Source organism: Chrysoperla carnea, chromosome 4 (genome assembly GCF_905475395.1).
Source record: "Chrysoperla carnea chromosome 4, inChrCarn1.1, whole genome shotgun sequence".
Lineage (NCBI taxonomy): Eukaryota > Metazoa > Arthropoda > Insecta > Neuroptera > Chrysopidae > Chrysoperla > Chrysoperla carnea.
In genome coordinates this window covers 49719961-49746440 of record NC_058340.1, presented here as the reverse complement: position 1 = coordinate 49746440, position 26480 = coordinate 49719961, and the positions used below count along the sequence as shown (strand labels likewise).

Here is a 26480-nt window from a genome sequence, read left to right as displayed (position 1 = left end):
TTCCTAGTAATTATTTCTACAATAAGAACTACCTCACTTTTCAAAATCCATTTGAATTTTTACGCTTCGCGTAAATATAGTAGATACTTTTTTAAATGACTGTCATACAACTATTCATTTATACTTATAAACTAAGCAGCAAAAATATGCATTATTGGGGTAATAATCTTTTGATTATACAATTTTTCATGTGATTAAAAATTGGACTCAAATTACAGCACTGGCATAAAGTTTCCTACAATAATGCAAATTTTTGCCGTTTTTATCTCTAATCGCTAAAACTGTGTACGACGTTGTAAAATATAGTATATCTCTACAATAAAAATAATATATTTACTGCCCTCTAACTACTCATCTTTTACATGACACGAAAAAAAATAAAAATAGGATTTGTGAATTAAGTAAACAACAAAGGGCCTTACTAAAAAAAGCACTATTATTTCTTTGGATTGTTGTAGGTACTAAAATATATACAATTACGAAAAAAAAAATTTCTAACGAATAATTATGTAAACAAAAAATAAAGAAAAAAAAGAAATAAGAAAGTAACAAAACAATAAATAATAATAACAAGATGATAAATTCTGCTAAATAAATCACATAATCTACAATAGAAGAAATTAAAGATTTTTAAATTACCGATCAAAATAATTACAGTAAAAATGTTGCGCTCTACATTTGCAAAAATGTGAATTCCTTGGATATTTTCTCATTGACGACTGGTAAGTACTTGATTATTGAACTGTACTAAGTCTTTTTTGCAGAAAAATATAATCTAAAAAGATACTATTTGAATCTTTTTAGAATTATTTGTATCTTTTCCACTTAGCGGGGATTTTAATAGTTCAAAATTCAGTAAACAATACGAAATGTTTTTTATAAACAATTTCTAGTTAATTTTTATGATTTGTGCTCGGTTTGTTTTCAAATTTCACCAGGTTTTAGTTACATACAGTTAAGAATTTACATTCGATGATTTAGACGTCGTTACATTCACAAAAGTCACAGTTTGATGTGCTTTATGGATTGACGGAATCTATCAATGGTTTATATTTCTTCAAAAATTATACAGACTGGAAAATTACGATAGAGATTGCTATAGATCTATGAATATTGTTGGCTTTTGCTATTCAAAATTGAATGGTTAACGAAATTATTCCATGATACTTAACTGAGAGAGCCTTCATTTCAAAAGAGAGCTTTTGATTTCTTTGTCTCATAGCAAGGTCCACCACCATCATCTTACTGAAGTAAACATTCCTTAAACATAATTTCACTTTTTAGAAACAAACCAATTTGAAAGTAAAAACTTATTTAAATGAATTATGAAATTTTAAAGCTCCCGTAGTCAATCTTAGCTCTTTCTAGCTCAGTTGGTTAAAGCCTAACCATAGGCAACGGGTTTTATTCCCGCCATCACAAAAAAAATTAATTAAATTAATCGTTGTGATTGGCTGGAGTGCATGGTATATACATGAAGATGGTGTACTCAGCCTCTCAAAATAATTGAGGAGCTGATCAATGAAATTACCACCTGAAAAGGTGGTAAAGCACATATATGTAGTATCACAATGGGCCCTACGGTAAAAGTGTGTCTTTCGTGGACAGCCAATATACTCTAACTCAGCCTAACCTAAAACCCCTAGAATACGCTAAAGTTTTTACAGTCGTCTATAGAGAAATCCTATATTCATCCAATTATTGCTAATGGTAGAACAAACATAGTGCAAAGTGCAGTGTTTATTTAAATAATCAATTCATAATCATACTTTTTAAACAAATTTTGTAAAAAAACAATAGGTCAGTCAAACAAACTCTTTCTTTTAATGTACAACCAAATTAAATAAACTTATTCTCTTGAACATAATTTTTATCTGATACAATAAATATTAGAATATTCTTTTGATTTTATCTTAAACTAAACAATTTTTAGAAAGAGTAAAACCGTTAACCGAAAGTTAGTTAACCGACCTATTATTGACTTTTGAAATCATTATTGACTATCAGGTGACAACTCTCATTTGCCAATTATTTCAAAATTTCAATTGATATTATCGAAAAATAATATTTTTGTTTCGTTGTAAAATTAAAATAAATTTCTTAAATATATTTTGTTTGTAAAATTAAATTGAGACATGAAATGATTGATGTCACCTAATGATTGATGTGACTAATGAACAAGCGAATAAAACAAATACGATAATATTTTATTCATGCAAAAAAATACATGAGTTTGTAAATAAAATTAAATAATAAAGTGTGGTAATAATATATAAATAAAATAAAAAACATGATTATGGTGGAAATATTTGAAATGGAAAATCAAACCAGGATTGGGAATTTGAGGAAGATTGTACCTTGGCGGAGCCGGCCGTCAGAGGAGCAACATCCAAGGGGCTTGCGTCAGCACCTAACGCATTTTTGATTATTGATGGTGGCGAAAATAATACTGATGTATCACCAGCTAAAGATTTGCTCTGAAAAGTAAACGACAAAAAAATCATGTTATTTAATGTGTTGTAAAAATCATTATCAAGTTATGTGTTATAACCATACCGGAGTTTCAGTCATGTAAGACATATCCGAACATGAGCTAACAACTAAACTATTTCCAGGTGTGCTCCAACCGGGTGCCAAAGCTTTACGCACTCGTTTATTAGGTTGGGTATTTTCTTTACCAGTTAAACTTGGTGTACGACGTTTACTACCAGTTGTATTGTAGCCACTATCTTGTGTCTAAAAAAAGTGTTTGAAATACAGTGTTACTTTTATATTTTGCAATTCATAGTCGTATTCATAACATACTGATCGAACAAACTTACAGTGTGATTCAATTTACATGTTTTGAACAGTACATCATCAATATTCAATTTGTTCTTTGGAACATGAAAGGTATTAAAGTCGTATTGGTGTTATGAACACGACTAATCAGGGTATGAAATTTACTTTGAAACATATATATGATGGTACAACAATAATGAAACGGAAATTTACAACTTATTTTATGTGTTTGGATTTAAAATATTCATTATTTTTACAATTTCAATTGACAACTATTTTCTAAATATTTATTCGAAAAAAGAAGTATCTGATTTTGTCGCAAATATATCGGAAACTGTGAACGTTCGGGAAAAAATTTTAAATTATATTAAAAATTTTCAATAAAAAAACGCACAAACTCACGTTGGAGGCAAATACTTAAACACTTTAAGGGCAAAAAACTCATGCAAAGAAACTTGATTTGCATAAATTGGGAATGATGACTACATAATTTATATTACTTTATATGAAGAATTCGCACTACACGGACAGAAAAGTGAAGTTGGTTTTTGAAAATTTTCAGAAGTACAAAAAATATGAACGTTTAAAACTCCTAATTAAACAAAGAGGGAGATACTTTAAAAATGACGTCATTGTTGATTTCTGTTTTGTTTTTTGAAGCCATTTTCGCCATGATTTTATTCGTTTCGTTTTTGTTGAACCATACTGTATACGTTTAATTTGTATAAAATTATCAGTAACTATACGGGCACTCCTCTGAAGCTTATAATCGACGCCAAGGTATGATGAGAATCAGTATGTCATGTGTTATCGAAATTTGTTTTAGATTGATATATTAAGATGAAAATGATACAAATTATATTATTTTTTATGATTTTTGATATAAAAATTTTTGCTAAGTTTTAAAATTTGAAGCTAAGCTTATGTGGATATATTGTTTTAATATGGGGAAATAAATGACGATTACACCGGACATACAAATTTTTTTTAACATTTTACTACTCGCTACTTAAAATTATTTAACTAGTTTTAAGATTACATTTGAAAAATTTTATGAAGTTTATTAGAATGCCCACCTTTCCCACTGAACTCTCTTTAAAAATTCCAGATTGTGAGTTTTTCATCTCTATTTTTGGGTAAATACATCTTTTGACAGAGTAGGGCAATAGAATCTGACGAAATTAATGTCTAGTAACTAAACTGCGAAGCGCATTGCACAAAGACATCGAGTTCGAGTTAGTTACAATGGAAAAGTGATGTGGGCAAAAATAATTTTTGAAACATATCGAATCGATTATTGCAACGCAACGACAGTTTCGTATATATTTCGAAATACACACGAAATTTTTTGGAGATGGGATATAAATTTTCATTAAAATAATTTTTGCATTAAAATGTCATTAGATCGTATCCGTACCGGTTATAGAATTACCTGGAATAAAGTTTATACTTCATGGCCACCAATATCAAATAATTAAAGTAACAAGTAAAATATGAAACTATAGAAATTTATAATGCTGAATTCATTTTACTGAAGTTCTGTTGAAAAAACGAAATTTTATGGTTATTTCCTTGCAATTTTGGAACTTATTTAATTTAAAAAATCAACAGACTCCTCCTAGGCCCTAATTTTTCCTAAAATTTTGCCCATGCACATATAATATTATTTTAAAAAAAATTTCTTACCTGATGAAATACATTATCAGAAGAGAAATCTGTATCATTGTAATGTGAATCACTCATTGATAAGTCTTCTTGTTCTTTCTTAATAATATCCGTTAAATCTTCTTCTAAATGTGTTGGTGTTTGTGGTGTATATTTAATTGCACCAGATTTTCGTTCGATTTCAGCCATTGCTCTTTTAAATGGTGTGGGTGTTCGTGGTGTATTATCTGTTATACCTCGTTTCAATTTACTTGGTGTACTAATTTTATCTGTATTATGTGTTGATGTGTGACTTCGAACAATCGGTAATGGTTTTGGTGTTGTTAATGGACTTTCTATTCCCTATTAAAAAAAGAATCACATCCAAGATATAAATATTTAACTATTACTTCTATTTGGGATAGTGACTCAGTTGCCGGTATTAGTGTGGAAAATTAACTCAAATTAATCCGTCATGAACTCGTTCTAAAAGGACAACCGGTAAATAAAAATTATAATTCGTTCGTACAGACAAGTAGAATCGATCAACATTATCATATTCGAAATCAATTGAGTTTTCCATTTGAGAACAGGGTTGAGCAGAAATATTTCGATTTTAGAACAAAAAAATTGTATAAAATCGTAATTAAGTGTAATTGCGATATGGCAACGGAGTCTCTTATATTTAATAACAAACCTGTGTTGGTCTATCTTTTCGTGGTGTAGTTCCATGCCCACCTCGTACCGGCGTTGATGATAATGTAACATCGAATGATAAATCCGGACTGTTGAAAAATTGTGATGGACTAAATGGCAAAGGTTTAATAGGCGTGCTTTTTGTTGGTGAATTTGTTTCTTGTATTTCAATAGTATGCGTTTCAATTTCACCCTGTAGTACAAATTAATAAAACAAATTATTTTTTACAAATATATATTGAATTTTTCGTCTTACATCAGCGTTTACGTCGTTAAGACTGTCTCTTCGTTTACGTAAGAGTCCCCTTCTTAAAATTGGTGGTGGTGAACTATTTCTGGCATTCAGACTACTAATTGACATACGTTTATTATTGTTGTTCAATCCAGATTGATACGTAACTTCTGAAAAAAATTAACATAAAATTTAATAAGATTAATAAAGCAGTAATTTTTAAAAATCTTTTTATTTTCAGAGTATTTCCTGAGATACAGGTTCCCTCCCAACAGCTTTTAAAACTGTTTTCCTATTTAATACACAATATACGAAAATTTCATTGAAAGTATTTATGGAGTACTATTAACCTGATTTATCACATGGTCGAAAACAAGATGATTCAATTTTTACAGAATTTTGGGTTTCTCTATATTCCTTTAGGAGAAATTTTACCCTATATTATTCTCTGTTTAAGGGTCTGTCCAATTCTAGTATTTTTCATCAGAATCGAAAGAAAATTGATAAAAGTTTTTAAACTTTTGGTGGCCGAATGGTGCGGTGAGAACGTGAGTGAATATTCATTATTCGGCTAAATCACTTATTTAAAATGACAAGACCTGGCAAATATTCTCATTCAGAAGAGGTTTTTGCTCACCCAGATTTATCTACAATAATATTATATACCTTCATTATTTAAAAAAATAAAAATGCTTACTTGGCGAACTCTGTGGAGATTTATATTCATTATAATCAATAGTATTTAATTCTGCGACACCTTCTTCACACATAGGTATTAATTTTACAGGACTTGGTTGATTTCCTAATATTTCTAATTCTAGCATCCTGTAAATAAAATACATACATTTTAGTTCTTCGCTGGATCTATAAGTCTTAAATAATAAAGAAACTTACTTGAAAGAAGACAAAACTTCTCGTGTATTTTTATTATTGTTATTATTAATTTTGACTTGTTTAACTTGACTTTCCTTATCTAAATGTGGAGGGAACTGTTGTGATGGTGTGGGTGTTTGTGTAGGGGTTAATGGACTAGGACTTGGAGTTGCTTCTGTTGAAAAACCACCAACACTCGATTGACTGCTAGCTGGTTCATAAAATTCAAGTGACCAATCCTGAAATTATTAATAGGATAAGCAAAAAAGCTGATTGGATTTTTGTTAAAATTTTCTTACATCGTTTATAGCACTCATTGGTACTCCTTCGTGGTGTATTTGTTGATTTAAATTTCGACTCACATCATACGATTGTTGGTATTTTGTTGATTCGATCATCAAAGCTCTATGAGATGGTCGTCCTTTAGCTCTGGGTCGACGACCTTCTCCAGACTGTTCGGACTCATATTTACGTCGCATTGTTGAGTTCCAATGATTTTTAATTGCATTATCAGTCCTATAAAAAAAGTATTATTATACTTAAAGAGCAATTATATTTAAAATTACCAAAAAACTTACCGTCCTGGCAATAATTTTGCAATCTTTGCCCATTGATTTCCCCACTGTCTGTGTGCATCGTAAATAATATTATCCTCTTCTTCAGTCCATGCGGTTTTTTTAATACTTGGATTTAAATGGTTATGCCATCTTTCTCGACATTGTTTACCAATTCGGCCTTTTAAGTGTCGTGCAATTAATGTCCATTTTTTGGGACCATACCTTTGAACGAGTTCGATTACTTTATCATCCTCCTGGAATTAATAAAAATTGAATTGTTTAGTTTATAATCATTTTTTTATAATTATGGTAAATCAAAACAAGGTATACAGGGTAGGTCAAAAGTCACTACCCATCGTAAAGTACCATATTGAATACAAAACAAACAAGTGGAATTCTTAAATCAATTCCTCAAAATGAGGAAATGTTTTAAATGAGTAACGATTTTTTGCCTATCCTATGTAACGACTAACATGGTTAGTTAGCTGCTATACTATTAAAATCTCTTAATAAAGTCTTTTGTCTCGAGCTTATTTAAATTTATTTTTAAGAAAATCATTTTTCAATGTATTTACTGTGTGGGCCTTGTTTACTGTGCGGTTAGCTGAGAAACGTCGCACCTAACCGCAGCACACTAGTAACCTCCCTTCCTCTAACTAGTCTCAGAAATCCGAACATTCAGTATTTCAGATCACATTTCAATACAATTTCAGTAATCCGACATCTAGTGAGACTCTACTCTATTGATACATGTTCCTATAAATTCTTAATCCGGGGCAGCCTTAAACTTTCCAAGAGAACAATTTGAATACTTCAAAATAATGAATATTAAATGCAAGGAATCAGAAGGATAATTTAAGATTTTTAATGTTGGGTGTCACTGTACATACATAAAATGTTTATAAAATATAAAACTACTCTATATTACATAGATATAAACTTGTATTTGAGATAAAAATAATAATTTTTTTATATAAAATATTAAAATTTTATCACATAAACAAATATAAGCTAGTGCATGCTTATAAAAATTTTTTTATTCTCAAAATCATGGTAGATATTACAGTATTGTACCGGATATGATGAAATATCAACTACACCACACCTTTCAAAAAATTGAACTTCTTAGGTCAAGGTCGATAATATTAGTCCTTTTGTGAAAAATTCATATCAGATATCATTTTTATGTTCTCTAACTAAACTGTTTTGCGTGTCAGACGAAATTTTCTATCTACATTTGTATTATAATTTTAGAATAGGTTTTATTTAGAAATTTTTAAATACAGTTGGGGTTTTTTTTTTTGGATGGAAAAAGTTTTTAATTCGCATTTGTCATTTGTCAAAAAAATTTTTTACGTAGAATTGACGCTACACAGAAAGCTCACAGCTTCTCCACCGAGATTGCCCTCAGGAGTCATGAATCCAAAGTTATCGACCAAAACATTCTGTATCTAACAACCATCGGATTTCCGCAGATGCAAATAAAATGTATGGAGGTTTCATCGTCCTCCATATTAGGATCTACGAGTGGAATCATCAGAGATCCTCATGTTATGAAGGTGGCAGTTCAATCGTCAGTGTCCTGCCAAAATATTACCATATAAGTGGTAACATCTTATTGAACAACTCTGTCATACAATTTTTTATCGAAAAATATCTTTGGTAAAGATAATTTTTTTTAGAAAAAATCATGAAATGTGGAATTATTTGAAGGATTTTTTTTTTAAAAGTTATTTGTCTAGAGACTTTATTTTGATCCATTTACTTCCAACAAAATTTTAGAGTGTTCTACCCAGTGAGCGATAATTAGCGATACAAATTGGAAGGCTTAAAGGAAGTTGAAATTCTTATAATATGGAGATTTAAAAAAACAATGAGCTGATTATATTTATATTAATTTTGTTTAATTATAAAATAATTATTTTATTAATCATCGAAATAATTAATTATATAAAAAACCAGTTATGAAGAAAAAATGTAAAATAATACGCAGGATGTGTTCGTCATTAATTGTTAAATGCATAATTCCACTGCACTAGGTGAAATGTGATTATCATGGATTTTATTGACTGGCAATGACCGTACCATGCACATTGCAATTCCATCTATGTGAAATAACTTATATATAGTTACATTTATCTGATATAATTAACTATACACATTACCGCGAACCGTTCGTTGCATCCTACATACATATCGTACACAATATATACGCGAACTACTGCCATTATTCAATGTGATATTAAGATTTAAGACGAATCGATTTAAAATAACATATTGACTCAAAAATATTTATTTTGATATTATGAAACGAAACTGATTACATTTTAGTCTTTGTTGGGATAACGGTGTAGAAATTTGAATTAAAACAAATATTAAATTCACTTTAAAATAAATTGTTTTATTTTAATTCAACACGAGAAATCAAGGGTTAGTATCCTCAAAACAATGATTGTATTAGACTAAGAGGGATATGCAGGTTTTACTATTGAACAAGTACGTGAGTTTTCTCTTCCGGAAAATAAAGATTTAAGGTTAATCTAACAAATGCCGAAACATCAGCCAGACAAATGGGGACCGTAGGACTGGGCGGAGAGCCAAACATGCAAAATAAATTTTTTTTGCAACGAATAGGTATGTGGCTGATGTTTTGTCAGAATGTTAACAGAGATGCTAAAAACAGTTTGCCAAAACATCAGCCAGGTAGCCGGGGACCGTCAGTCTGAGTGGAAAGCCAAACATTTATTCCACTTTCCAGTACCTAATGTTAAACTTTGAAAGTAGATTTTAAAATTTATATTCAAGCTTTGTTTAATTTTTACAAAATATGATACTTAAAAATTTGAAATACACATAAGAGTGTGTCTTAGTAGCAGGATATTTTTGTAAAATAGGAGTTACAAGAGAGAAGGAGGAGACATTTTTTTGGATGATTTCCGTATTTTGATAAATTCTGAACACTTTTTATGAATAATTTTTATTTTTTACCGCAAAAATAATTTTGTTGTTAACCGAATCCTTGAACATTCTGTATGTATATAATAATATGAGTACATGACTACACAATAATTTTTAAGACGATGAGAGACTGAATATAAGGTAATGTCTGACTATACGCACATAATAATATAATAAGTATCTCTTTACTTGGCGGGAAACTGTAAAACCGGTTTCAATAATGCTTACATAAATTTAAGTATAAAACCCCAACCCTTTTTAAAAATAAGAAACATTACATGATTAAGTGAACAATAGTTCTATACGCTATGCAAAGCCATTATTATTTTTATATTTATAAATAAATAAATAATATACGATAAAAGCCCCAACTACTGTTTTCAAATATTTTTAAAATTTATAAAATAAAAATAAATTTAAGTTTCTTGAAATTTGGATCAAAAAATTGTACGTCCTTAAAAAGAAAATTTTTTTGGCCCCGTCATTAAATTCGAAGAAGCTTATTATTGGAATCATTTTCAGTTTTCTTTTATTTTTGGCAATGACAAACATCTTTTTTTGAAATTTAAAAAAATGAGGGTTTAGCAGCGACGAATTTGTTTTCGATAATTCAGAAACCCTTCAAGTTGGGGTCCCCTGGTCCAGTCCTCACGCACCTTTATTATAAAGAAAGATGTGTGTTGAAATGTGGATGGCAAAAAGGCATAACGATAAAAATATATTGTTTTAGAGAAAATTTGAAAATTTTATACATTTTTAGGCCCCTCTTCTGATTAGACTCCAAAATTAATATGCTTTGTGTTTGAAACTATAACCATGCATAACTTATATTTGAAATTTGATCGACCTAGACTTTTTATTTTGCAGTTATCCACACACGCCATTCAAGAATAATGGTTTTTTGGTAACAGATGGCTTCAAAAAGTAAAGATCTAATGAAAATTCAATAATGTTTTTTCAAGTGCATCTATAACTTCTGTATTACATTCTTATATAAGATGAAGTTAATATAAAAAGTTAATTTTACCTCTTTCGTCCATGGCCCTTTAACTAATTCTGGATTTACAACTTTGGTCCATCGCTGCTGACATTGTACATCGGATCTGTCGTAAAAATGCTGTGATATCACATCCCATCTTTCATTATATTCTTCTACAAGTTGTTTCAATTGAGTATCCTAAAATAGAAAAAATAAGACTCAATTAGTTTTAGTTTCTTTTTACCTGACTCCATGATGACTGGACCCACTAAAAGCCTTTTTAATTAGTCTGTTGAATTATTATATTTTCAAGAGAAATATATTTTATACGCATGAGAATAATCTACAGTGTGATACAAAATTAAGTTTTATAAATTAAAAAAATTATAGGACTTAAGGCTATTGTCCCGCTATGGACATAAGGGTCAGAAGTCGATTGACCGTCTCTAACTCAAGATAAATTTAATTAAAATTTGGATAATAGTCGTTTAACATAAACGACTATAGTTATAGTATTGGTCGTTGAAGAGAGATATCTATATTAAGACAGCACTTGGTATACACTATTTATTATGACAAATAGTCACGCAAAAATATTAGGATCAATTAAACATAATTTTTCTTAGTCCATTTTAAATTTTAAGTAAACTATGAGAGTAAATCGAGAGATACCAAGAGTACCTAATTTTAGTAAACAACTTAATTCGAATTTCATTCTTAAAGCTTCTATTTTCATTGGCGTGCAAATTTAAGAGAGGAAGGCATAGAACCACCTTCCATTTTCTACGCTAATGAATTGATATTAATTCTGATTTTTATGTGTCGGATATGCTGTCTTCATATAAAATTTCAATTTTAGGGCCGCCTAACTTCTAAACGGAGCAAGCTAAGATAAGTTTAGCTAAATCGAATTATTTTAGAGTGAATATACGTAGAGCGGTGTCCTAACCTTTCAGGGACGTCTTTATGTTTGCAAGAAACCCAGCGCACAATCCAAATATGGTAAGTATTGCTCTAGGTGTAAATAAGGAATATCGATGATTTTTTTTCGCATTTCTCGGCATAGTTCCGAATTGGAATTACTTACTGGACTCAAACTTTGCAGAATGACTGTAAAGAATCACATCTAATTAATTATAAAAAAAATAGACAGTTTCAAGCACCACCACTTAGTGACAGCTTTTCAAACTCCCTCCTGGAGGAAATATTCCACGTAGAAATTCGTGGACTCTTACAGGGCGACTTGGGGCATTACCTACTATCATATTAAAGGCTCAGTAGACCGTAACCATGACCATCAGTAAATCATATGGCCAGCTCTCTAACCATAAAGAACTTCATGCTAAATTTTGTTTTACAAACAAATCTTTTATGGCTTTTATCTAGGTTGTTTTTTTAGTTATTCGAAAAATAATTTATTTCTACTGTTGTTAAATGAATGAGTTTTTATGAAAAAAAAATTGATATTCTCTATTGTCTCTTTTTGGTTGTATAAAGTATCAAAATACTCCAATAGGTGTTTTATCTAAGTAAGCACTTAAAATAAAATAGGTTAATATTTATTTCACAGTTCCTCAAATATAGAGAAAGAAGAAACCATTATGATTGGCACAAAAATAGGAAAACTATTTATATTATTAAGGTCAATAGTTTCATGTTAAACTTACAGCAAGGTAATATTTCTTCTATTCCAGAATGTTTTTTCCCATAATAATAAATAGATGTAAAATACAACCCTTTATTAAATAGTTCTATCAAGGATTCAAATGATATTATCTCATATCTAAAATGTTCACAAATAAATTAAGAGTAATTTAAACTTTAAAAAAAACTATTCACCCTTCTTAAGAATGGATATTTTACAAAATACAAATACATAATATACATTTTTATATAATTGTGTTTTTTATATACAGGTGTTCACAAAATTTTTTTAGAAATCCTCATAAGTCAATAAAAAGGTGATCAAATATCAAGCAAATCGAGGTTTTAAGGTAGCTTCCGAGAAAATAGATAATAAGAACATTTGTGATAGCAGTTTTCAATCAGAGTGCTTAGGATATTTTGTTTAAAAAATTTCCCGACTTTTTCTAGACCATTTTTGATAAAATATTTTGTTATTGATAGGAAAATTAAGCGTATAAGACGATTTTTGAATCGGTACTAGTAAATCAAGAATTTGGAGCTTGTTTGAATATTTTTTTCTACAAAAGCAATAAGGCAATTACAAAAATCAAATTTAAATCTCAATATATCTAGCTGTTTAAGCTTTTTACTTTTATACTTCTATGGAGAGATACTTCTATGACCCAATTTTCACTTGACTGGCGCCCAATAATCTTTTAAATCAATATAAACATTTTAAAATTCGAGAAACATTACGAAATTTTCTGGCTTTTCCAGTAACTAAAAATTTTCTGACATTTCCAGGTTTTGGAGACAACTAGATGCCCTTTCAATGAATTTCTCGATATCTTAGATAGTTTTTGAGATATTGTAGATTGAAAATCAAAATAAAGAATTAACTATGTAGAGAAAATCATTCAAGAAATACAATTTTCGGCTTTCTGACCAATATTCAGTGGGAAAGTTCCATGAAAAAAATTTCTACATATTTGTGCATCACGTGTAAAGGGCTTCCTACAAATATTTTCCAATTTTTTTTGAGAATTTAAAGCCTTAGAATTTTCTTTTAGGTTTTCCTGTAAATTATAAGTAAGGCCCGTTATTTTTTCTCAAAGTTTTACTCTAAGTATATTCAATGACAAAGAAGGTAGAGTGCTTGATTTTCGTATATTTTTCTTCTTCAAAATAAAGCCACTCATTTGTTACAATATGTAAAGACGGACACTTGATAAAGGTCACTTAACTTTGTTGCGATATGACAGACAGACAATATGACAGCAATACGGAGAAGTATGGGACTCTATAAGGATCACATGTTAAGGCTGCGTTTGACATACGTTTTAGACGTGAACGCCAATTTGACCAAACATTATAGCTCTTTTTAACACCAAGTTATTTTAACAAACTTCCTATGATAAGGGCGTGTGACCTTGCCCTTTCCTAAATATAAAGGACATTAAGTATACAAATGTTCAATATTTAATATTTAAAATAAAAATAGTTACCTCTTCTTTACTCCATCTTCCTTTATTTATTGATTTTCGTACATGATTTCGTCCTTGATTTGTAGCTTCGTCAGTTGCACCTGAATCATCCGATAGTTCATCACTACTGTCAGATTCATAGTCGCCACCTAAGTGGGACCTGAAAATAAAAATAAAATATTTAATATTTATTTTAAAAAAAATTCTTTTAGAGCATTGTTTTTGTTTCAATGGGGTGGGGAGTGGGTTTTGGTCTAGTGGACGGCCTAAGTAATAGAGTATATTAGCTATTAATGAATAATTAGATCTGCAGATGTTAATTTAGATTAATAATCGCTGATCAAAAGTTTTAATCAAATACATTAATTGTAGGTGAAACGAAGTTCACGGAGTCAGCTAATATTGCAAATAAATTCTTATTTCCTTCAATGTGTTTTTTTATGTACACCCCGTATTTATTTATAAAAATATTAAAAAAATAAATAATTTATACAGAAAAAAATAATAATACAATATGTAACGTCACTTCCTGCATTCCGATTGATGATTTTGTTCAATTTATTATTATCGAATAAAATAAGATACTTTAAACGATATAATAATATAAGCAGTTATATTTTAACATAGTAACCTCTTAAAATTTGGCTAATTATTATTCATAATTTGTTTGAAGATCAACTCAAGGATACACAAATAATTCCATTCATTGTTTTTAAATTATAAAATGACATTGAAAACCAGGTTGTTTATTTATCGATGACATGAATATATTCAAATTATGTTAATTACATTCGCTTTCAGTATAAAAGGTAGAATGAACTTTGATCGGTACAGTCCTTAGAAGCTTTCTCAAATGATCTACACCGAGCCTTTAGGGTCGATTCGAAGGCAAAATAGTTCTGCGGTAGCGAAAATAAGAAAATGGTGCCTATGAGAATAAATCATTATGAAAACAAATTTTGGGAAAGGGGTGGGTGGTTGACGAACGAATGTTAAAAGGTAAAAAATAATGTTGTACTTGTACTATTCACGATTACTATAAAGAAAAGATCGCCTGACCCAACTTGATACGGGTCTTGTGCTGTCTTAATCCGACATTGCGTGCAGGGGTTTTATCGAAATAAAATTACTTGAAAAATTAAAAATGCAATATTCGATTTTAAGAATAATGTTTTTTTTTTCCAATCTCTGAGGGAATTTGCTTAGCTAGCGCAGCTGCTGTGCTACTAATTTTTTTTATAAATGCACACACAGTTTAAAATATAAGTTTCAAATATTTTACTCCAAAACAGGTATTTACTTTGAACAAAAGAAAATAAATAAACAAGTGAAAACAAACAATTGACTGAGATAATTGTTGAAATACCATGTATAGACAGTGTTGATTACTCTATCACATTACACATATACCTATACATGTCACACATCCATAACTGATAATCCCATATTAATACATACTATAAAATTTGCATCTAATGTGTGCCCTCGTGAGTAGACAGTGATGTGTACAAAAAAATGTTTCAAACAAAAGTTGTTTATTTTTTGATAAGGAACATTTTTACTTAAAGAGAATTGAAAAAAATACACTCGAACCAGGACTCGAACCCGGACTTCTTGGATTCATGTCAAGCGCCCCACCAATTAGGCTATTCGAGTTCTAGACACGAATGTAATTTTTTCAACTCAATGAATTTTTTTAAATTTGTTTATCCACTTATTTATTATTATTACTTATTGTTGTTGTTTACATTTAATCATGCACACAATATTTACATCATGGTTTATTCGACTAATTTTGATATATAATATGTTACACATTCGTAAACTAAATATTGACAAATATCTTGTCTAGTAATCTTAATTAAAAAGAATTGAAAAAATTTTTACATTTAAAAATGATCAAGATCCAATTGACCTATGTATCTCATTTACGAGCTCGGCCTCACTTTTCACGTCCTGAGTGCGCTGTAAAATTTCAGCTTGATATATTTTTTCGTTTTTGGGTTATCGTGTTCACAGACGGGCAGACGGACAACCGAAAATGGACTTATTAGATGATATACATGGTATAATCAGCATTTGTGAATGATAATTTCAAACAGCCATCAACTAATACGGTAATAACTTGAAAATGACATCAATATAATTCTTCCTTTTCTAAAATGCTTACTCACCCCTTACGTGCATGCATTTTACCCCCATTCACGTCAACTATATAATTTTTATTTGTTTTAAACATATATAATAAAAACAAGTCCCATAAAAAAATAATAATTATTTATTGCATGTTTTATTATAAAAAACGTAAAACCGGACGTTGTTTCCGTTTTTTATCATCAAATCATTTTATCATAATTCAATGTTTATATTTTAAAACAAACATTTCTTCGTGTGTTGTGACAAAAAATTATTTGAGATAACTTTGGAATCATCATGTTTTTTGTTTGGTGTTTAAAAAATTAGGTCAAATTATTATTTATCTCAGACATAACTTATATTTCAATTGCTTTTATGACCTATGGCCGCCAAAATAATCACACATTGAGTTATCACATGTATATTTTGCACTATAAAATTTGATTTTTGGTAATTTGAAAATAATCGTCTGCAAATCCAAGCAGGATATAATCTTGATGATGGACTAATAAATCAAGTCTTAATTTGTCAACCTTTGCTCAGTCCTTGACTAAGAATAATAAATTAAATCTTGGTTTGCCAACCTTTACGTTACACAAGTCTTGATCAAGGCTAAAAACCAAAATCTTGATATACCAGCCCTTGCCCAAGGATTTTGCTGTTATAGTAGGATAGAGAACCGCTAAGATATATTCGATTTTAGCACTAAGATGTCAGAGTACAAAAATGTAAACCATACTTAAATACTTTGATTTTTTATTGAATAAAAAGACTTAAGATGCTTACTTCATTATACATCTAAATGTGCTGTGTCATATTTGCTCCCTGAGTCTTATAATTGCGATAGTTTTCCTACTTTTTTTATGTGACCTTTGAAGTTTGTTTTGCTAGATTAATTTTTTGCATTTTAAACAAACATTTTGGTAAATATTATATATCTATGAGCGTTGCAAACAATAGTTCTTTTTATTATCACTAGATAGAGTCTTTCTTAGTATTAAAATGCTGGTTCAAATCCCTGTTGCGCAAACTTATTTATCTATACTAATTATAAAGCTGAAAAGTTTGTTTATTTGTTTGTTTGTTTGAACGCGCTAATTTCAAGAACCCCTGGTCCGATTTGAAAAATTCTTTCAGTGTTGGATAGTAAATTTATCGAGGAAGGCTATAGGCTATATTATATTTTCAAAAAATTAAGGATCCTTACTAAAAGTCCAATAATGTAACCCAAGGTGTAAAAAAAATTACCCGAAAAAATCCTTATCCTTATACGGCGTACGCTGCGATATTTTACATTGAATAAAAAGAGAGCCAGAGAGGTGAAGGCTATAACGTTGGTCTTTATCAGTATTTATTTTTAATCCCAGCGAAGCGACTGGGTATCAAGCTAGTTAAATATAAATACACTGCGTAATATGTACAAATCTAATAGCTGATTAGTACCCGTAAAAACATAAAATAAAAGCGAACAGGGGTTGAAACTAAAATATTTTTACTTGCTTCCAAGTTTGGAGAAGACATGTTTAGACCAAAACCTGAAATCTAAGATTTAAACGGTTCGCTGTCACACAAGGTGAATTTCAAAATGGAACCAATCTTAGTTTCCAACTTTGGCCCAATGCTCAACAATCTTCTCCAAGGCTTTCTAGACTTACATAAAATTTTTAATTTAAAAATTAATTTAACGTTCTAATATAAAAGTCGTCATTTTATGATATAAAATATTAGGAAAGTTCCAACAATAATCAACAGTAAACTTACAAATTTAAACGCACAATATTAAAAATATTTGATATAGTTTTTATTAAAAAATGTTATTCATAAAAATTTATCCAAATCAATGAATTTGTAGATAAAAATTTTATTATCTGGTCAAACGTCACAATTTTATCAAAATCTAATAATTTATGAATCATTTACATAAAATTTTGCAATAAAAACACTCAATTAATTACTTTACTCATAAAATCTGTTATTTATTAATATTCTAGTTTTATGTGACAAAATACGCATCTAAAATGAAACAGTATAAAAAAAATTTTGCAGTTTTTATAAAATGTACTGTGATCAATTTTTATATACTTTAAGATGTTTTAAAAATGGATTTAAATGTCCAGGTAGGGGCTATTTTCAATTTTCCCATCCTTATCTTCAAATGTCTTTTCTGAAATGGACTTTTAAAGTTTCCATTTATAGGTAATAAAGTTTTTATAATCATGATCAAGTTGTGGTAAGATTAAGTTTTTTTTTTTTTTTAATTTTGAATTAAATATCTATGGATCTAATCAATAACGAAATTTAACTGTGGTTGAACAAGTGGACAAACGGATATCCCTTAATTAGATTCCATGAAAAATGATAGAAACAGATTTGGGGCATAACTTCTTAGCGTTACAAATCGGAGACTGAAGACAATACCCCTTTGTTTACACGGGTATATAAATGTACCGGAAATGTTTATATTGCAAAGCACATTTCCTTTAGTTTTGTCAATTGTTAAACTTTTTTATTTCCATATACAGAGTGTTTGAAAAATAAGTGAATACTTTTTTTTAGCAGATAAGCAAAAATATTCATATAGCAGCGTTCTTTTCAAAGTTCTATCCAGGAAAATAATTGAGAAAAAGTAATTTAGTTTTTAGAGGGCATTAATCAACCTTAAAACATTAAACATTGTTTGTGTTGAAATTGTGAAACAACAAATTTTTAGATCCTAATTATTCATGTAAGAAGTTTTCTTGAACTATTTCAGAAATTTTCAAGAAATGAAATAATTTTTTCTTAATTTCTAATTACATTACAGTCTAATCAAAGATTTGTATGTGTTGTTCCATCCTGAACACTCAGTACAGGATTTTGTTTTGATACTTCCAGTAATTGAAACCACATAAACAACATTAAATTTTTTGTGATACCCTAGAGTTGTGCATTTTATAATCCAAATTATACAAACTATTATTGCTTTTAAACCTGACTTGTATCACTGTAATTATTTAGAAACAAAAAAACAACCCTTCTGGTTGAAGTTGTATACACAGGTATTGTGAATATGCATCGAAGCATAAGTCCGGTCAAGTTAAAGACGGTGTATGGAGATCATCGTTACTCGACAATGTCAACGAGAACTGATGTAACACGCAAAATACTATAAGCTAAGAAATAGTTATACAATACATCAACGACAAAATATAAAATATAAGATCTTAAAACCATGATAGTAGACCGTAAGCTCATAATGAAGCGAAAACATCACTGTTTACCCGTGAGGGCGCAAATTAGATATTATATGGTATGTATTGTACAGTGAAGAAGTGAGAAGAAAAATAATCTTATTACTTCGTGTGTAAAAGTGGCTATCTTTCTTTACTTACATGACGTAAAAAACAAACGATTGCCTAATCAACACTGTCTATGTATGGTATTTCAACAATGAACTCAGTCAATTGTGTGTTTTCAATTGTTTTTCTTTATTTTCAAATTTCTCTTTATCAGTCTCCCAATAGACAGAAAAAGAAGACTCGTAGAAATTTCCTTTCATTATGGGCACACGGTCTATTAAGATTGAATGATTGTTCTTCTATTGTTAACATAAAAATAAATATATGTATGAGGGCAAATATTAAATCAGTTATGATAATCAATTTAATATAAAAACTAAACATAATAATTAGCGGAAATTGTAGTTTTATAAAATGATAAAATACAAAGAAAAATTCCTAGCGCAGAAGCTGCGACAGCTAAGCAAATTCCCTCAGAGATTGAAAAAAAAATAAAACATTTTTCTTAAAATTTGTTATCTGCATTTTTAATTTTTCAAGAATTTTTATTTCGAAAATTAAGCATCTAGATAAAATATCACAAGAGTACTTTTTTACTTAAAATTGATCAAAAAATACAAAATTATTTTTTACTTGTATGTAACTGAAAAACATACTTGTATGTAACATGTTTGTTGAATTTATAATTTACTAACCTGATACCCGCGCGTTTCACTAGGCTTAAAAGTAAAAAACACCGCTTTATAGCCTCCACCTCTCTTGATGTGCAGTTTTCAAGTTTGTTAAATGTAAAATAGTCATAATTCATTGAGTATATCAGAAAAGTAGGCCATAAAAATAGTAAATGTCATGATTAAATTTTTTTTTAAAATTATAGCTCATGTGTTTGTTGAAGTATGATCTATATTGCTGTACAGTTTCATTAAAAACCATTCGCTAATGTTAGTGAATGGTGAAAGCGTAACAAACAAACAAACAAACATCCTTACTTTCATAGTTACAATTGTGAATAATAGTATTAATTAGAAAATTTTTGTGTAAACGATAAATAGCATACGAAGTGCGAAGTCCTTTGAATATTTATTAAAATAAATAAGTTATTCATGAACAAATTATTAATTTAACGCTAATTGATATTTAATTGAAACGATGATATCATTTTTAATCATAATAATTATATAAATAAACGTATAAATATTTTATTGCATTCAACTTTAATTGACTATATATCAGAAGCACCAACTAACTATAAAGGTAACTTTAGTATTTAAAAAAACATGAGTGTCCAAAATTATTGTCTTCGAGTAAAATTATCATTTCATTACCGAAATGAGGATTCGTAAATAATCGTTTGTAATTTTTAAAATTAAATACTATTATGAAAAAGTTTTAATAAGGAAAGTTAAAGCACAAAAAAATAATTTGTCTTCTGTTTTCTCTATGTTGAATTTTTACGGAGATATTTACATTAAATGTTTTAAGGATGTACGAGCGCCAGGACAATTTTGGATAAAAGCTTGACTTTATTTATATGTAGTTGGATTAAATCTAAATCATTCCTGAAAATTTTAGGGGGGGGGGAGGTTTGTCCGATTATTTAAATAGATTTTGAAGTCACTTCAAAATAAGGCATATTTGACATTGGTCTTATGGCAAAATGGGAGAATAGTAGACGAGTATAAAGATTAATGGATGATTTTGGAACACATAGCTAATAAAATTATTTAACTTTTTACGTAAACAAAATAAAAACTTGTCCCAAATAATAAAAGATTAAAAAAATTATTACAATAAAATTGAATTTTTTAAGAATGTTTTAATAATATAATAAAACAAGTGAAAACAAACAATTGACTGATTAATTGTTGAAATACCATGTATAGAAAGTGTTGATTAATTTGTCACATTACACATACATACATGTCACACAAAAAATGTTTCAAACAAAAGTTGTTTATTTTTTTATAAGGAACATTTTTTACATTTAAACTTTTGTTCTATCTCTAACGGTTTACAAGATGGATCCTACGGACGCAAGACCCAATTGACCCATGTTGCTCATTTACGAACTCGGCCTTACTTTTTACGTCCTGAGTACGCTATAAAAATTTCATCTTGATATCTATCTCTTTTCGTTTTTGAGTTATCGTGTTGACAGACAGACAGACAACCGAAAATGGACTGGTGATTTTATAAACACCTATATCAAAATTTTTCTCGTAGCTTCAATATTTTTAAGCGTTACAAACTTGGGACTAAACTTAATATACTATGATATGTATTACATATATACAGGGTATAAAAATTTCTATTGTTGTATTTGAGTAATTTGAGTACAAAGTAATCGATGTTACAAATGTAGTTCAATTTAATATCTACAAAATAGTAAGTATACATTGTGCAATAGTCAATATCACAAGAAAGAAGAGTTAGAAACACGAACGATGTGATCGCGTTTCTCACTCGAGTCAGTAGTACTGGATGATTCGTTCTTTCTGGCTCTCATACAAAGTTTTATTATCTCACAAAAGCTACTTATTGTGGTAGAATTTATTAGGAAAAATGTAGCTAATTTTCTCTACCTACCCGGAGTAAAAAAAAACGGTATATTTAGCCTAAATTCCTACCCCGTTGAAAATTTAGAGTTAAAAAGAAAAAAAAATCACAGAAAAATTATTTTAATTATTTATATATTCAATATAAATGACATATTTACATTGATAATATTCCTTGATAAGAATTTAGGTCTATTGTGATTAGGTAAATTTAGTAGTGGGTCTCGATTAACAGCTGCCATGTCTGAACACGAGCCACAAATACAGCTACCCTCAAATATTTATATTATTGTTTCCACCCTCGCTCAGCAACACAAGTCAAACAGATAAACGAGGGATACCTCATTACTGTGTTCTAAATTTTATTTATTATGATACGACAAAAAAATAAATAACATACTTCCAAAAAAAAAAAACATCTGACTGACACCCACAATTAGTTCTTTATTTAGAGTAGGTAGCCTGATTAAATTGAAGAAAAGGTAGTTTTGAAAACATCAGAATTAGAGCTTAAAAGCTTATTAAAAATTTAATTTTGTTATAATTAATCTTTCTGTCATCAAGAATTACATACATATGGACGGTAATTGATTCCTGATCTCATGATTCCTGGTAGTTTAGTCCTCTTTCTTCATTATCTGATGTCTTTGTATATATTATAAATTTTTATTTCCTTAAAGTTTACAAAACAGTTGAATTGATCTTTTGCAAAATTCTTGCAATAAATTCTAATACAGTTGAACCTCCATGATTCGAACCTCTAAGGAAATGCAAAAAAATTCGAGTTAATGAGTTTTCCACTTAACAAGTAGTTTGAGATACAGAGGATTTATTTACTAAAATTTCGACTCAGAAAGACACGATTATTTGCTAGCAACGTCTTTGGACTTTTGAAATTTGAGTTACAGAGTATAAATATGTACTATCAATACCTCGCAGGGAAATAACATTTGGTTCTAGATACAAAGTCTAAATAATTCCAGATACCGCGAATTTAGGGATTCAGCGGAAGGAAATGGCAGTTTATTTCGTCTTACTGAGAATTATGACCTAATTAGATTCTAGTTATCGAGATTCCACTGTATGGAGGAAAAATAGTTAAAAAAATTTTGGTCCTAGAAAACGTTTTCTCATCTTTGAAATTTTTCTTGTAATAAAAACCGTGCAAATTAGTAGAAGAAACAAAGTTATATTTTTAACTTTGAAAATCACTATCTGATATTCTTTGTGCTTCCGTTCCTTATAACAAAACAAGAAACGCTAGCGGAAATTTAAAAACAATTTTTGTCACTATACAGTTCGAAAATAAAAAGTCTCAAACTAAATGTGTTATTATTATTAAAAGAATCGATTGCACAATAAATTATTTACTGATTTATTTTTGTTTCTAAACTTTAACAAAGTCTTTGATCAAAGGGTTTTCAAAACATAGAAGTTTTTTCTTATTTCCTAGCAAGGAATCTCACATTTTATCTTGCTTTTTAGCAATATTTATGATACCTTTATCTTTTATATAAGAGATTTAGGGATGATTAAAATAACATTTTCATCAAGACATCCACAAATTTGACGCGATTAACTTATAGTTTTCGAAATATCCAAAACAAGCTGCTACATTTATCGTGATTTCATTTGGTATTATCTAAATCATGCATTTTAATATAATAATGTTTGCATATAATGAATTATTTGCAAAATCGATTTATGTATGTATCGATAATAAACATCAAATAGACCCTTTTTTTTATAAAATTGGTATCAACATCATTGATCGGGTAATGATATTTAGGGGTGATTGTGCGTCGAGGGCATACACCCTACCATGCTGAACATTTTATATCGAAATGAGTTCGGACCATCTGCTATATAAAAATTATTAGAACACCTGCTTATATCCGTTTTTATATTTATATAAAATATACTATGCGTACAGGTAAACAATAAAGATGTGTAATACTATTTTTTATAAAATCTAATATGTTTGTCTTTTTTTAATAAAAAAAAAAGTTATTGTTAGGCCCGCATTCGTAATATTAGGTGATGGTGTACGTAGTAAGTAGTCACAGAATAATAAAAATTTCCATGTTAATGGAAATACATAAATTAAACATTTGGATATTAAGTTTAAAAATGTCTTCATATCATTTTCTGGAATATCCTCAATACGAAACCCTTTCATATTTCTAAAACTGCAAAGCTTAGACTAAAACAAAGTGCGATGGCTTTCCAAGTGGGACGTCCTGAAGTCAAAAAGATGCGTGAGTCTCGAAAATATAACTATTCGTTGTATCATTTGGAAAAACATTAGAAGTTCGTCAAAAATGTCAGTTCCTATTATGTCAGTGTCAATTTCATTCGGATTTAGAGCTTGTTTGGTGGCCTACAATAATTTATGTTTCTATTGCTTTTTACAGGATCGTTGATTCAGATTCTGAAATTTACAAAAGGTATTCTAGGATCTTTGTACCATTTTTAGCGAGCTTCAATCAAAGTGTTAATAGTATCATCGCTTGGCTGCTAGAGAGAGAATAGCTATGGCGTTGCACATTATAGGTTTCAATCTCATCCAATCAAATACGTTTTTACTCTCAAGCTTCGATCCGCCAGTATAAAATATCTCATCAAGTTCTCTTCTCATGCTTTAAGGCTCGATTTTTCAGGAAACAAGAGCTTTATGTAGTCAAAACTATGCAAAATATCGCTCTCTTAGTAAACGAAATCTAAGGAATTCTTTGGATAAATGTAGCAAAAACAGAAAATAAAATCATGAGTTAATAGATTCCAAGTTATTGATAGAGTCATTTCAGAGATTCAGAAAAAAAATTTCTCACCTCTGTGCAGAAAGTGTCAACTTTCTGCCCACTATGCAAAACGAAGTTGCCGTTTTTCGCCTCCGTCGGGGAGAAAAATAGTATACACATCACGAGAGCAAGTAAAGAATGTCTCAGATCTCATGTTCATTGTCGTCCGAGGCGAAGCCGATTCTTTACTTTTGCTCCTTAGGTGTGTGCTATTTCTTTCAACGATTTTTTAAGACAAGGGGATTTTTTGACTAAGTCCTGTTATTTCTATAATATCAAGTATTCTCTGACTAACTGAGTTCATTGAGTAACCTGAATCATTTTCGCCTCTCTTTGAAGGCTCTTACGAAAATTCCCAACCAACATTGATTACTTTACCAATGTCAATTGAAACAAAAACAAGCGCTGCTTTAAAAAAAATTAGATAAAGTTTGGATAACAAAAAGAATATCGTTTACTTTTCAATGGGTTTTCGATCTCGTTTAAAATAATAATTATTTTAATTGCATTATGATGCACATCTATCATTATCATTGCACTCATATATGTATACATGTAATTAATCTTAATATATTGCACAACATTAAAAAATTTATGTATAATAATGCCCTTTTCATACAAAGTTTACAATAGAATTTATGGAAATTATATAAAATACCCAGGTGGATCTATTTAACATATTAAGAAACAAATACTTTTGCCCAGTTGAATTTTTATGATCGAAAATAGAGTTTATTGCACTTTTTTACATTTTAATGAGAAAAAAAAATTGTGAGCAGCAAAGCTCTATCACCAAAGTCATATTAACCAAACTTCTACGCATAGAGGCATTTGCTAAAACAACCATTTTTATCATATATGATTAAATATTAATAAATAAAAATCAACTAAATCGCCCGAAACCATTTTAAATTTTTTTAATTTGCATTATGTAAAACCCTCTTTGTTAAAATTCAAATTTAATTATTTTGATGCTAATTTTATACCAAAAGCATAAATTATTTGTCTGCAAAAATATCAGACTAACTTGCTGAAAATACTTCACATTTGCTCGATCACAATTGTGACTTATTAAAAAACTAGAGTGATACTCAGCCGCTTCGCTGGGTTTAAAAGTAAAGATTGATAAAGATCGCTTATCTCCTTTCTATAACACTCGAAAAATGGTAAGGATTGTTTTACACAGATAAAATATATGTATGGTTTTCTATTTTTTTAAATGTATAATAGTTGTAATTATTCATTGAGCATATCAGAGAAGATGGCCGTGAAATATTTTATATTGACTATTTTTACAGAAATCTGTTATTTATGGTAATGTCAAATGACTACTTTTACAGACATCTGTAATTTATGGTAATGTTAAATGTCAAATTAATTTAATTTTTAATTTTTGTGTGTTATTCTGAAGTATGGGCTATATTGCTGTACAGTTTCATTAAAACCCATTCACTAGTTTTAGCGTGAAAGCGTAACAAACAAACATGCTTACTTTCGCATTTATAATATATAGAGATAAGTAAATAAATAAATTTAATCATAATAAATTATCAACAACAAAAATCTGGTCATAAATTCTTGCACAAAACAAAAGGACATACCTACCCCCTTTTTTTACGAATATGCGTATATCTAATAAAATGCATTGAATAAATGTTTCATGCATGGTATGATATGTTTGTAATCGCAAATACATATTTTTAAAAAAAATGTAGAACAATAATTTTAATAATACTTTCTCATCACATGGGGATGAGGTCGATGCAGCTCTCAAATGAAAAAAAGGTGGTTGTTATATGCGCAGAGATGACAATGTACATCGGGGTGACTTTCTCCCCTAAGCTATATTGAATTTTACATTCACGATTCATTTTGAAAAT

General features: G+C 29.2%; 1 protein-coding gene across 1 annotated transcript in view; it reads right to left on the bottom strand.

Moving 5' to 3' along the window:
* LOC123298758 (transcriptional activator Myb) overlaps positions 1-26480 on the bottom strand; it is a 49247-nt gene that overhangs the window by 4145 nt on the left and 18622 nt on the right. The window contains exons 2-12 of the mRNA XM_044880853.1: positions 13852-13990; positions 10769-10918; positions 6805-7037; positions 6526-6742; positions 6248-6465; positions 6051-6178; positions 5378-5523; positions 5123-5314; positions 4468-4788; positions 2557-2736; positions 2358-2477 (exon numbers count right to left, since the gene is read on the bottom strand). Of these exons, the coding sequence (XP_044736788.1) occupies positions 2358-2477; positions 2557-2736; positions 4468-4788; positions 5123-5314; positions 5378-5523; positions 6051-6178; positions 6248-6465; positions 6526-6742; positions 6805-7037; positions 10769-10918; positions 13852-13990 (2044 nt within the window). The remainder of the gene's footprint in view (positions 1-2357; positions 2478-2556; positions 2737-4467; positions 4789-5122; positions 5315-5377; positions 5524-6050; positions 6179-6247; positions 6466-6525; positions 6743-6804; positions 7038-10768; positions 10919-13851; positions 13991-26480) is intronic.